We start from the raw sequence: 11,715 nt of genomic DNA, 5'->3' as shown, positions 1-11,715 counted from the left end.
TAAAAAAAAAAACTAAACAGAACTAAAAACTTTGACTTCAAATCCGATTAAATCGTAAAAAAATCTTGTCTAAAGTTTTCCTTCTCAATTGTTTTTTTTTTCACTTTCGTAACAAATGCCATTGAGTGCAAAATCTTCCCGTAACCTTGCTACATAGTTTAGACGATATGAATGTTATGGTCCTTAGATGGACGTTGAAAAAACGTTTGAGTTGCCAAGCGTCATTCGTTAAAACCGCATTTTAAATACATAAATTTCGTTGTCTTGCATCTTAAACTATGAAATTAAAGAATATAAATTAATAAAATATTCTTTATGAATATATTTATGACTGTGTACTTTTTGATTATTTGATATTATTTATGCTTATAAGAAAAATAAATATGCTCATATTGTGCACCATCCCTTGTTTACTTTGTAAGAACTAATTACCGAAAGGTATATCACCGTCTATCAAGAGTTATTGATTTGACTCTTATAAAGTATATGCTTATAAGAAAATAAAGAAAAAATTAAAACTGTGAAGCTAAAGACACAAAGATATATGACGTAATCCGAAGAAAACCTGCAAAAATCGTCCGTGGTTATACGAGCGTGTAATTTGTAAATTATTTTTAGTGAGTTCGTCCACCGTATCAAGTACTTTTGTTTTCTAATTTTTTTTCCTCGCCGCCGCCGCCGCAGAATGCTGATTGTAATACTTTCGCTAAGGCGAAATTAACAACATCGTCACACCGGTTTGTAGAGGTTGAAATAACGGCATAATGACAAAAAAATAGGGTAAATACCGTCACCGTCTGATTTTAAAATACCGTTTTCCCGTCACTTTTTTCGTCGAATCCCGTAATACCGTACCAAACAAGTGATACTTTTATGGACCTACCTAGTTATGCATTTAACACATTTATAATTGATATCTACGTGACGTGACCATTAAACAATCATTCAGAACACAAATAGTGACGATCTATTAAAATTAGTCGTTTGTTTCTTATAAAAAAAACGTTTAGAAACCAAAATTTCATGCTCTTTCATATTCTTTCATATTCAAGACTTTGTGAGCAAAAACAAACATCTATCTCATCAAAAAATTGAGTAATTTGGCTAAGAACATTGATGTATGCTTATTAATAGTGATTCTTATAGATAAAGATGCGTTTTTTGAGCTGAAAAATTCTTCTTTTACAAAAATTTGCTTTAGCCATCTTTACCTACTTTCATGCAAAAAATCTGAAAAAATTAATGATCCAATTTTCCACAAAGTCCAAAAAACCCTTTTTTTAGCCGTTTTTTTGGCCCAAATTTGCCCAAAAACATTTTCTTTCGAAAATCGGGCTCCGTTACATTCGAGGGTTTATAGTTATGCATGTTTGTGCAATAAATCATAAAGAATGAAAGAGCCAATCTCGAGAAAAGCTAATACCTAAGTAATTGATAATGTGCTTATGAGAAAATATCGAATTTGGCCAGTTTTTTTATAAAAACACGCCAAGCAACCCAGATTTCCTGTCTAAACACACATATTCTTCAACAGTAAGGCCTCATGAGCAAAATAAAACATCTTTCTCATATAAAAATTGAGTAATTTGACTAAGAACATTGATGTATGCTTATTACAAGTGATTCTTATAGATAAACATGCGTTTTTTGAGCCAACAAAATTTTTTTGCAAAAATCTGCTTCAGCCATCTTTACCTTTACCTATGATGGCACCCTACTTTCATGCAAAAAATCAGAAAAAATTAATGATCCAATTTTTCACTAAGTCCATAAAACCCCGTTTTTTAGCCGTTTATTGGCCCAAATTTGCCCCAAAATTTAATAAGAAGCAGCCTTACAAGATCTACAATCATGGACGAAAATTGTGAGACAACCCTCCTCCCCCCCCCTTCCCCCCAGTGGCAATGTTGAAGGGCATTGGAAAAGTTGGTGGGAAGGTCGTTCGCACTAAACATTGCCACTGGGGGGGAAGGGGGGACCATTCCATGGTTTTTCCAGAGCATTTTCCAGTGTTTTTCTCAAACATTAAAGTCCATGGTTGTAAAACCATTTAAAATACCTAATTGATAATTACACCAAAATCCATTAGACAGTTTGTATGTATCACCATGACCAGCTATGCTTTCTTGGAAAGTGAACTCGCCTTTTTCTGAGTATGAACAAATACGGAACATTAGTGACCTTTCAATCCAAATTTCAAGGTATGGTTTACAGCCAAAAATCATACAAAATAAGCCAGGAATATTCTTAGTACGGGAAATTGTTTTACTTTTCGAGCTACATTACAAGTTTCTGCTATCCCTTCCTTTGTAATTTGAAAAAATTAGCTAATAATTTCTAGAATTGAAAGAAGTACTCTTGCATGCTTAATTGAAGAGTGGGTAGGAATAAGCAGGGGGTGGGTGCTCCAGATAAAAATCAACAAATTGGGGGGGGGGGTTCATAATTAAGTGCTTTTGACTTGCTTTTGAAGTGCTTCATTTTCGAAAATGAAGGTTTTTAGCCAATTTTGGCACTTTGTAGCATAAAGGTAATAAAATGGGGGATCATTATAAAGTGATATGGGGGTGATTTTTTTCCAAAAATTGTAATACGACCACTCCCCCCAACTAAGCACACAAGAGTATTGGGCTTTTTCAGAAATTTTCCATACCCTCCCCCTGTTGAGGATATAATTTTTCGAGCTCCACAGCCCCCCTTGATGTCTAGCTCAACTATCCGATATTCTCAACAGACGAGCAAGGACTATTTCTTGAAAAGCCCATTGTTCTCTATTTCCTAGCCTGTGTCACGCCATCGCCACGGGCTTTTTCTATATTTTGAAAAAGAACTTGCTTTCTAATCTTTCTAACCTTTTCAGTCAGCGAAGAAGAGTCTGGTACAGGCTATCTATTTCCTAGCACTACTGGAAAACATTCTTCGTGCAGGTGATTGTCTAGTTTTCTTTGGAGTTGCCATCATCTTTGGAGAAGCTGATCTGTTCAAAGTTCTGTTACATGGTGTAGTTGAACCAGACTTACTGGCTGACTGTCTTGAGCTGATGTAAGCGCTCAGATTCCCAGCACGTGCTGATCGGAATTTAGTCGGTGTTCGTAAATGATACGGAACTGTACGTTGATTTTTAGCTGTTTTTGATTGTTGATCCTTATACGAATTTACGAATTTACAATTATCATTTGATGTTTCGTTCGCATTGTCGGGTTCGAAAATGGCCTCGTTGTTGGTAGATGCTGACGTCAGCGAATTGTTATTTAGACTTGAACTGATTAACTGTGAAGTTGAGATCCGAACCAACTGTCGATCACTGCCAGTAATGAAATTGGAAGGAAGCAATCGGTTTCTATCAAGATTCTTCTTAGATTGTGTTTGAATGTTTGAGTCAGATAATGACAAGTTACCAGATCCGATATAGTTTTTAGTTGAAGGTGTATAATATTTAGATGTTCGCTCTTGTGTTTGTAGGTTCGGCAAACCTGCAAATGGTGGATAGTAATCAGAATTTTCTTGAGATTGACAATCCGTCAGCGTGAGTGATAATGATTCGTCATCATAGCTTAGATTCGCAGCTAATTCTTCATAGTCTTCTTCATTTAAAGTTTCTTTACTAGAATGAGACACCAGGTTAGATTGAAAATCGGATGTGTGACTAGTTGCTAGACTAGAGGCCGTTTGATGTTTTCCTCCATTATGGACGCTTTGTTTCTTTTCCTTGAATGCGGGTGAGACCAGTCTGACAGAATTCACTTCCTGATTTTGCCGTTCGATTACGATATATTTGCTTTCTCGATCATAACTATAAGTATTTGTAGATAAAGAGCTTTCTAAGAACTCTGACCCTTCACGATAAGATTTCTTAAAATCATCCGAAAAAGTTCGTCCCGATTCGCTGAATTCATCTGGGTTCAATTCTGGTCGGACAATCTTGAAAAAACTTTCAGAATCTTTATCGATGTATTGTAACGGTTTCTTGAGACTTCTCTTAGATATGTTTTCCCATTCTAAAAGAGTACTTTCGTAATCGGATTCATCGTCGGTAAGGTGCTGGCAATCCTTAGCACTATCGCCATCTTTGGAGCTTACAGATACAATCTCTTCGTGGGACACCGATCGTTTCGTGTTCCCAAAAATCGGGGTATTAATCGTAGAGTCTATATTATCAAAATCGATACTATCTAACGACAAGTTTAATGCTTTACGATCATTTTGTTGTAAATTACGATAGAATTCTGTATCGCGTAGTTTTTCTATACGTCGCCGATCCATACGGGATACTGACGTTAATACGGATTCATCATCCTCGTAAGCGAAATCAAAATTTGTTTTGGTGGAAAAATCACGATTATCAAATTCTTCTGAAACTCGGTCTTCATCTGATTTAACCCACGTGGAAATTCGACTATTAGTTACAGTATTCTTTCTGGAATTGCATTCTGGGTATACCTCACTTCTAGAAGAAATGCTTTCTGGGATATTTTCATCATCCTTACAATCACTTAATGAGTGATTCGAATCATACTCGTTTTTATATTCCCCATGCTGTTGAAAATTTGAATTTTGAACATTATCCATATTCTGGTGATCTTGCCAAAGGTTGTCTTCATTTTGATGGAAACTAAACAACGAATCATTGTCAAAGTCAGATTCTAAATCAATATTCTGATTCTCGGTGTTCGATCTAAATGTAGATTCCCCATGACTTTCTGGATTACCGGACTTGTTGAGCATTATTTCTGGCTCTTTATCTGGATATTGTGATTTCGGTATATAACTATAACCATTGGCACAACATTCAATCGGCAGATTCACATTATTAGATATCGTTTTATAACATTCCCGAACCTCCTCGGCTATCTCGTTTTCCTCCTGCTGGGTTATCGAGGTATAGACGGGTTTGCCTTGCATTGTTGAATAAACAAGACTAGTATTCAATGCTCTTTTCTTCTCTTGTTCTAATTTCTCTTTTAAGATTTGTGATTCCGTATCTTTGGGTGACCGTTTTTGACATTTCCGGTTTGAGAGAATGAAGGCTACAACGGCGATGATTACAAGGGCCGTTAATATGGAGCCAATGATCGGGTATAGTAAGTATTTGACGCTGATGGAATCGGAATCGCCTGTTAAAGAAGAAGAGTTTTCAATTCGTGATATTCATGATGTAATGCTTTATACCGTAGCACCCAAAAAAGCCTGGGTGTTTGAATCTAAGCAATAAAGCTAGTGGTAAAGCCAGGGTTATTTTGGGTGCTTCCGCATAAAACATTGCATCATGAATATCAAGAATAGAGGTTTTTCATATTTTGTCAAGTTACATAATTTCTGCAAATGAAAGTAAACATTTTTAGAGGTGATTCCTTACACAAATCGAACGTTTGCTTCCACAATGGCGGAAGTTACAAAACATGAAACCATCATACACACTTCAAAAACTGAAAATTATGAGGATTATTATGTACGACCCTTCGCATAGTCAAAGAAGACAATCTCGGAAATCTTACTGTCAGCTTCGGCGAAGTTCAGCTCGTCATCCACCGTCATGTTGAGACTGGTCATGTCTATTTTTAAACGTTTTCTGAAAAAAGAAATTGGTTAAAGAATATGTTAAGTCTATTTTGATCCGTCTCTTGAATCATTTTTACTGGAATCATCTATCACGAAGTTGAGTGAAATCTTAAGGTGGTTCCCCACCGGAAAATACCATTTTCAAAGTTGACCTAGAAAGACTTCCTGTTGGTTGAACTTCACTTCTGGGGAACTTATTTGGTCATTGGGGAATTTCCCCGCCCACCACAAGGAGTTATTTTGCGCCTAAGATTTAAAGAAAATTTGACTAGGCTCGCCGTTAGTGCTCGCCGTTTGTGATCAAAGTGACTTTTATGACTTTAAATGAGTGCTGATATGTCCAACTTTTAGAAAAAAGCAAAAAGATTTTTCAATTAGACCTTCTTTGTCCTTTTCTTGGCTAAAATGTAAAGAAAAAACTTTAAACGTGATTTTCTCCATTTAATTTTTAGAAAGTCTGCAGAAAATAACCCAAGAACGGTTTGAGTTTTTCACTTGAAATTTTCAGGGAATGTTTATATTAGAATTATGCATGTTCCCTATAAATTTCTTTAAGACAGCAAAAAAATTGAGCTCAATGTGACGATTTGAAGTTTCTCCAAGTTTTGCCAAATTAATAACTGCGTACTTAAAATAGCATAGCTCAACAAAAAATAGTCCAAACTCTTAGAAATTTATAGGGAACATGGAAAATTCTATATAAAATGCACCTGCAAAATTTGAAAACATTCTGATCAAAATTGCGTCCTCCATTTACTGCAGAATGGAGCCCTCTAAATGGCTAATAAATCATGCTCAAAATGAGGAAAATTAGGGAAATTGAAATTTTTTTTTTTAAATATTTATTTTTACCTCAAATACTTTCATGTGACCAAATATCAAGTTTATTGGACCAATATTGAGCATTTAAGCATTTCCAGTGGGGAAACACCTTAATCCAGCTTCCCCTCCCAGAGGGAGAGGGGAAACTAGTGTTAGTAGAACACGGATATGTGTGAACGGGACCTCTTAAAACCAACCCTTAGAGAGTTTAAATTTTTGCAAAAAGGTTACCCTTAGAAAGACATTTTTGAAAAACTTTCTTTGGTTTTCGAAGACTTTTTTAAATTGTTTCTCTCGAAACTGAAAAAAATTCTCTGAAATATAAATTGTGATTTTTCCGACCCTAAGAGAGACTACACTTTATTTTTTTCCAACCCTTAGACTTTGGAAAGTGAAAAACGACCGTTATCGTCCGCACATACCCAGCACCCATGTATATCTAGGTACCGCACATCTGGGTCCCTTTCCTCTGATTTTCTTTTTCATATACTTTTCAGTGGGTCAAACATATGTTTTAATGAAAGATTAAAATCTTTATTTGGTCGAACCAAAACAAAACAACTCTGCTCTAATTCGAACTGTATAGTCTATTATTCATGACTCGAACCTTCATTTGGTTCATATGGTTTCTCTGTCCCCTAAAATGTTTTCTTGCTATAACTGGAACAAAACATTTTCCCCTCAAAAGCTGAATTATGGAGAATGTCCTGCCAAAATCTGTCTCAAAAGCGTAAAACAACTTTTAAAAAATCTAAACAAAAAAATCGAAGCTAAAAATCTCTGCGTCTTTTAAAATGAAACAGAAAAGGCATTTTTCGAACTTTTAATTTGATTTCTTTTGTTTATAAATCGAACCTATTGTTTAAAGAACATGCTCAAAATGTGCTTTTGTTTTTTTGTAAATTTCAAAAGCATGTCTGTTTATTTTAATGGTTGCCCTTGGTAACTGACAGTTCTTCCTCTGATTCAATTTTACGGTTGGCTGATCCTTGGATTGTATTTTTGATATGTTTTACATACCCTAGTTTTTTTGCAATTTAAATTTAATAAATATTTGATAATTAACTCATTTTAATACACAAATCCTTTGTAATGCAATCAGACCTTTTAATTTTTAAGTGATTTTGGTTTTGGGTCCAGCTGGGGACAGCTAAGTTATGATGAATATAATCTACTGCTGATATATACCAGTGGATACCCCTTAAAACCACATACCCCTTAAAACCCACAATGTTGCATTTTTGGCTTTCATAACTACCAGATTTAATTTTATGTGGTATGTTTCACTTTTTTACAACCTCTTATAAATGTTCTTTCATAAAATACCAAATTTTAAGGATTTTAAAGATGCTAAAGTATCTTAAAATTCGAAGTTATTCAAAATTTTATCAAAAATCCCTTCAAAAAATCAGGTTTTTTGGACCTAGAAATTACACAATTGAATTTAAGGTCATAAAACCTATACTTTTTAGATACCTATACTTATGGTAGGTATGAAAAAATCATTTTCATCTTCATGAATAGACCACAACGAAAATGACAGGCCCTTAAAATTCTACTTTAAAGCACTTTTATGGTGATGATCAATAAAATCTGAAAATCGACTTTCTCAAAACCTGGTCATGTTGCATACCAAAATGTCACAAATTTGATGGAGATTTAGAAAAACATTAGAAACATAGGTCAAAAATGAAGCGAATGTAGGTTTTGGCCTTTCGTAGCCGTTTTTGACGAAAAAACCACACATAATTGCATTATGGGCATGAAATCCTGAAAAATGAAAATATTGTTGTGGGAATGAATTTCTAGCAAGTCTTTGAACCATTGAATCACGAAGCAACACCAAATTTGTATCCATCAGCTTGAGTATCCCGTTAGCAAGGGTCGGACTTTTTGTGGTTTTTAGCCTTATTTTTGTAGGTTTTAAGGGGTATTTTGATTTTAACACATATTTTTGAGATCATTTAGGTACTAATGGTATATTCATAACATTAGTAACTTTACAGTGAATCACTGTTCAAAATTTGAGGTCAAAGGAACTTTTTTGTAAAAAGTTATTCGAGAAAAACCACTTTGTAGGTTTTAAGGGGTAAATAGCTAAAACTGCACTTTTTCACTTCCTCGTGAAAAACTGAAAACTGTTTTCTACAAAACATCACTGCTAGGGAAGACAATCATAGACAACGTACTTTCAACACAAAAAGTTTCAGCCTTACACTCCAACTAAACAATGAGATAGAGGATACCACTTTTTATTGTGGGTTTTAAGGGGTATCCACTGGTAGAGAGGAAAAACTTTATTCTCAACTACGTTATTGAGTCCATACATTTTTTGTTAATTAATAGCCCAACAATCTCTGACCTTCTGTATTGGACAATCTTCTGACCGGATCCCCGACCAGACTGCTAGCTCCGGGTATGGACTAAAACAAAAAAGCGTATGGTCTGCTCTAGCGTACGGTCTTTTCATGATATATGTGATGGGCAACACTAGGGACCGCGAAAGACGGGGGTAAAATGGTTGGAAAAACCAAAATGTTGTTTTTAGGTTTTAGACCACCTATAACCATGGGATAAGTTTTAGAAGCATTCTTATCATTAAATAAATGTCCTGTAAAAGTTTGGTGGCCATAACTTTATTTTTTATGAAAATATGAGCAATTTTGTAAAATTTTGAATGGCAGACGACCTACCAACAGAAAATTTGATTTAGACAGGTGAGCGCGTCCTCAAACCCCCATGATGTTATACACTTTTGGAACTGGAAGAGATCAGCGCTGTTTGTTTTTTTTGTCTCATTGACCCAATCAAATCCTACAAAAAATTATTCAGTTTTTTCTGGGAAAAAGCCACTTTTGAGGGCTTTAGCTGTCCTCCCCGGCATTAAGACAAAAAACAAGATAATATGAAATTTCAACCTTTTTTACATATTGTTTGTTTTAATAAAATTAACATTTTCCACCCGCGCTCTGCTGTCTTTTTTGGCTCAAAGTTTATTGGTATTCGAGAAATTCTACAGAATTGTCGAGCGCGTGTTTGTTTACAATTCGAAAGTTCAAAGTCCACGGAGAGTGACAATCTGCCAACTCTCCGGCATACAGGATATTTTCGATTCATTCGTACGGGCAAACGAAAATTTGAAAAAAAAATTGATAAAAAATTAAAACTTTGTCTTGAGAACCTTTGTGCCAAGTTTCAATGCTATAGCATTAATAGAAGTAAAGTTATTGCAAAAAATGTATTTTTTGACATAACCCCCGGATTTTCACTTTTAAACCTATTTAACCATGATTTTTACAAAAATCCTCGAAAATCGTTCCAAAAAAAGGGTCATTTTCAGGAGATAGAAAATTTCATATCTCGAGAACGGCTTGGCCGATTTTGATGAATGACCCCTCATTTTTTTTCTTTTTTGATGCTCTTTCCAATGAGCATGGTTTCAATGCGCTAAAAACAATTTGAAAAAATCATTGCGGTCCCTAGCAACACATTGCCTTGTTTTCAAAGTATTGCTAAGCCAAATTACTCCCAGCGGGTTTTGTATGTTCTACTTTTTAAAGTATGAACCAAATACTCAAGCGAGATACTGTTTTTTAATAAGAACAAAATATATGAGAACATGAGGCTTCTATTGAAAAAATATTAAGAACTAGTTGGGAAATTGGACGATAATGCTCAGCGAGATTTTAAGCTAAAAAGTCAAAAAATGCTAAAATTTGACAAAAATCCACTTTTTTTAAGATTTTGACCGTTTTTTGACCACTCTTGGTCAACGAGTGATCCAAGAACCTCCAAATTTGGCCCTGCTTTACTTGATTCTGTCTTCAAGTTTTACAACTGGACACCTTTCTATCATTCAGGCAGGTCCGCGCGGCGGGCCTGACTGCTTTAATTTCCCTTACCTACCCCCCCCCTTAGCTGCCACCCACCCCGCCCTTCCTAAATCGGAGACTCTAATAAGCTATCCAACGAGCTATGAACAAGCTTCTAACTTTTCTAGATCTGGAGATAGAAGCCTTTAAAGTTTGAACTAGCGATTTTCTTTAGAAACTTAGAAAAAAATGACCGTGGCACTTAAAAAAGTTAAGAACATTTTTAGGATTAAAACTAAAAAAATTAAGAACATTTGAAATCACTTTGGTTACCATTCCCAATCGATTTTGGCCTCAATCTTAAAATAATCAATGAACAGAGTAAGTGTACTATCAGATGCAAAACTGAGTTGTCAGTTATGAAAAGTTTCTCACACGCTTGAATATCATATTTAAAGGACTGCAATAAGATTTCTCACAAACTACCCAATTAAATAGGATGGTTTGAGCGCTTAAAAGGTCATTACTTGCAAACATAACATCATAAATGAGTCAGAGCAAATTATCGAGCAATTGTTGTTAATTCATAGGTAATCAATTAAAAAGACCTGCTCATTAAAGCTGTTCCCACGATGACTCATAGGTTCAGCACTTAGGTCGTGTTCAGACCTGAAAGTTTAAATTTAAGGTTTAAGTAGTATTTTGTTGATATGGGAATTCAATTATAATCACTTTTCTTTTGTCATCATCGATTGGCGATCTCGAGGAATCTCCTTTCCTAACTTGAAATCATGTCATCTTCTCTCTTGAGATACTTTGAAACAAAAAAGATTTCAGGGAATCCCTCTGCAAAACACTAATTCGTGTTCGTTGAAGCCATTACTGCTAGAGATGCTCCGAGCGTCTCTAAGTCATAAATTTCACGTTCTTTATTCTTCATTTACAAAAGGAGCATGCTTTTCACTTGCAACTTCTGATTTCGTCTATTCAGAAAACTGTAACGAAATCGTAAAAACTTTTTTTTTAAACCAGAGGGTGATTCCTTTTAATAAACTTTGGTTTAACTAATGAGAAGCGTGCCGTTAAATACAAAAGCAATATAAAAGAAACATGTAGACCTTATTGCTTTAAACCTTGGTCTGAACACGACCTTAATGTGTTGCAATGAAAAAACTTAACGTCGCCTAACGGTAAGTTAAGTAAGTTTTTTATAAGAACAAACTATATAAGAACATAACGCTTCGATTAAGAACATTTTAAGGTTTTGCCGACTCTAAAACACCCAATTTCTTAGAAAAAATGGACAAAATTGCTCAAGAAATGGTGAAAATAAGAACATGCTAAGAATATTTTTAGGCTTGAAACTCAAAAAGTTAAGAACATTTGAAGGCTTCAAAAATGTTGGATGTTCTTATAAAAAAACGTGTACAAAATGTTCGTAAGAAAGCGGTACAGAGTTTATAACAGTGCTCTGGGAATTGATTCTCTATGGATGGAGCAAAGAAATTCTATCTTATTTTAA

At 34.9% G+C, this 11,715-nt stretch overlaps 1 protein-coding gene across 2 annotated transcripts; it reads right to left on the bottom strand.

Moving 5' to 3' along the window:
• Nucleotides 1–2,814: 2,814 nt before the first annotated feature.
• On the bottom strand, nucleotides 2,815–5,589 carry LOC136806875 (serine-rich adhesin for platelets-like). 2 transcript variants are annotated; one of them, XM_067063451.1, is made up of 2 exons: nucleotides 5,496–5,589; nucleotides 2,815–5,114 (listed from the first exon to the last, which is right to left on the bottom strand). In XM_067063451.1, exons 1-2 carry the CDS (start codon nucleotides 5,548–5,550, stop codon nucleotides 2,890–2,892), a joined length of 2,280 nt encoding a protein of 759 aa, XP_066919552.1. In that variant the 5' UTR covers nucleotides 5,551–5,589; the 3' UTR covers nucleotides 2,815–2,889. The 2 variants fall into 2 exon arrangements, with proteins under 2 accessions (XP_066919552.1, XP_066919553.1); XM_067063452.1 differs by having other exon boundaries at nucleotides 5,419–5,571.
• Between the last annotated feature and the right edge of the window lie 6,126 nt (nucleotides 5,590–11,715).

The sequence above is a fragment of the Clytia hemisphaerica genome, unplaced genomic scaffold, assembly GCF_902728285.1.
Source record: "Clytia hemisphaerica strain Z4C2 unplaced genomic scaffold, Clytia hemisphaerica genome assembly, whole genome shotgun sequence".
In the NCBI taxonomy this organism is placed as follows: Eukaryota; Metazoa; Cnidaria; class Hydrozoa; order Leptothecata; family Clytiidae; genus Clytia; species Clytia hemisphaerica.
The sequence above is the reverse complement of the archived record's forward strand: the minus strand, read 5'-3'. Positions and strand labels throughout refer to the sequence as shown.

Coding starts and splice junctions, on each gene's coding strand:
- LOC136806875 (XM_067063451.1), bottom strand. CDS start 5,550: ATGACCAGTCTCAACATGACGGTGGATGACGAGCTGAACTTCGCCGAA. Junction 5,115..5,495: donor GAACTTCGCCGAAGCTGACA/GTAAGATTTCCG, acceptor CTTCTTTAACAG/GCGATTCCGATTCCATCAGC.